The sequence below is a fragment of the Penaeus monodon genome, chromosome 42 (assembly GCF_015228065.2).
Source record: "Penaeus monodon isolate SGIC_2016 chromosome 42, NSTDA_Pmon_1, whole genome shotgun sequence".
Taxonomy (NCBI): domain Eukaryota; kingdom Metazoa; phylum Arthropoda; class Malacostraca; order Decapoda; family Penaeidae; genus Penaeus; species Penaeus monodon.
The window spans coordinates 21,364,322-21,366,821 of record NC_051427.1 but is presented as its reverse complement, the minus strand read 5'-3'; the positions used below and the strand labels follow the sequence as shown (position 1 = coordinate 21,366,821).

The 2,500-nt window shown below is 33.1% G+C and overlaps 1 protein-coding gene across 2 annotated transcripts in view; it reads right to left on the bottom strand.

Annotated features, from left to right (window-relative positions):
• Nucleotides 1–1,537: 1,537 nt before the first annotated feature.
• LOC119598978 (peroxisomal targeting signal 1 receptor-like) overlaps nucleotides 1,538–2,500 on the bottom strand; it is a 21,643-nt gene continuing 20,680 nt past the window's right edge. Inside the window, exon 14 of one of the 2 annotated variants that reach the window (XM_037948722.1) lies at nucleotides 1,538–2,119. In XM_037948722.1, coding sequence (XP_037804650.1) covers nucleotides 2,071–2,119 — 49 coding nt within the window. In that variant the 3' untranslated portion in view covers nucleotides 1,538–2,070. The remainder of the gene's footprint in view (nucleotides 2,120–2,500) is intronic. The other variant, XM_037948721.1, reaches the window with a different exon arrangement.

Here is a 2,500-nt window from a genome sequence, read left to right as displayed (position 1 = left end):
AATACCCTAATGATGATGATAACAGGACAGTAATTATAATGATGATAATTTAGCAACTGTAATGAAAATTGAAAAACACATCCCGAAAATTGTACAGACTGGTTCAAAACTAATTGGTAAAACTATTAAGACATAAGAAAGCAATAAATGTATTTCCTTACACTGAACCTGTAAGTATATATAAATATAAATATAAATATAAATATAAATATATAAATATATATATATATATATATATATATATATATATATATATATATATATATATACACCCACAGAGACACATGAAATCTGAGTTGGTGTCAATACAATATAACAATTCCCCAAATTCTTAGGTTATTATCCTTTAAAGTATAAGTAAATTTTCTGAGTCTCCATCTTTCAACTTATATCTCCTGAAATCTACAAACACACAGTAAATCTGAGAGTTCTGACACAATAACAATTTTGCCAGATATACACACTAATAAGGGGCATTAGTAACAACAACAACAACAAAAAAAAAACAGTGCTCACTATCTCACTGATGTAGGCTTCCCATTTTCAAAGCATCCAAGAAAAAGATACTGAAATCACAAAGCTATTCATGAAGACAGATCAGTAACTATACCTGGAAGTGCTTGTGAGTGTGTGATTTTATGCATGTGTGTTGGAAGATGCCAACTAGGATTTTCATCAAGACTGGGTAGGGCTACCTGTGTAAAAGTACCTTAGCATTCTTAGTTCTACTAATCATTCCTCGTGAAGATATCTCTTGGATGAAGTTATATAGACTGTGTTTAGAGTCCTTAGACTCTGTATTGTGACAGACAACTGAATAATTAGTAGAAAAAAAAGTATACATATACATATACATATATATATATATATATATATATATATATATATATATATATATATATATATATATATATATATATATATATATATATATATATATTACATAATAAGAAAGATTGACAAATGTGACTACATAATATGTAAATCACAGTAACTGGTTGTCTACTTCTGGTTGACCTTGAACCTGATTGGCTCTAGCAAGAATATGATGATGACGTCTTAGCCCCTAGTATTACCTTTGTGACCTTTCTTTGTTTTGCCCTATTTGTGTGATTTCTAAAATAACCAAAGTGAAAAATATCAAATATTGACATATGGTAACTTAGAATATCACAAATGTGTTATAGCTTATACATCATGAAAGTATTCAACTACACAATTCCATTTTAAAAATAAGGTAACAGTTATGCTACCACCAAGGTAGTGCCTCAAATATGTGGTAACAGTTCTACCATCTCTGGTACTCTAAAACACAGCTAGCCCAACTCTGCATGTATGTGTACAGACAGATGCGTATCATATACATACATACATACATTATATATATATATATATATATATATATATATATATATATATATATATATATATATATATATATATTATATATATATACACACATACATACATTGTTTATATATATACATATATCATCTTAACATAAAGAATCATAAACACAAAAGAGGTAAAATACTAAAGATGGATATAAGACTGAGAAGGAGAAACAACATCAAGAAAATACATACCAGACTCTCTTCTCCTGTCCATTTCCTATTCCCTCTCCCTTGTACTCATTCACTCAGATTTTCTCTCTCTCTCTCTCTCTCTCTCTCTCTCTCTCTCTCTCTCTCTCTCTCTCTCTCTCTCTCTCTCATGCCTGAAGATCTCCAGATCTCCTTCTCTTTGCTGAGACCCACTCAGCCAGCCGACTGGTTGACTGAAAGAGCACTCACAACCATGAAAAGGGCAACAGCTGCTGAGAGCCTTAATGACTTCACATTAGCTCTCTTGTCATCTCTCAGAGTGAGGCACCAATGACACGAGCCTGGGTGGGTGAAGGCACTCACAGGGCAAACTATCGTGGACACTGCACAGGCATGACTCTATTGTCCTCAGGGGAGGGGAGGCAGAGGTGGTAGTGGTGGGGGTAAGCAGCGGTGGGAAGGCTTTGCGGATGCTTCTGGTGGAAGGTGGGAGGGAAGGGTGGGGCTGGGAGTAAGGGGAGGAGAGTCAGCTCGACGTGCCCATGTTGTATTCGGCATTCAGTCGAGTTAAGTCTCTGTGGGGTTGGGAAAAGAGACAAACAATTATGTCATACATCACTATATAACAAGTCATGTAATGATACCTGTAATTATCAAAATGATGAAACTACAAAAATTATAATAATAAAGCAATATAATGATAATAATAGAACAATTACAAGAAAATCCCTTGCTATGCAAAAGCAAATTATATATACACACACCTGACAATTCTTTATATAACATTTATGTCTATAAAAACATCCCCTCTGAGGATCTATGCAACAGGTATTATTTATAGCTGACACTTTAATCTTCCAGTTTTCACTTTATATTCCAAAAATGTTTTGCACATTATACATAATAGTTCAAGTTAACTCATTGCCGATGGAAAAATATTGCGCTCATTAAAAAAA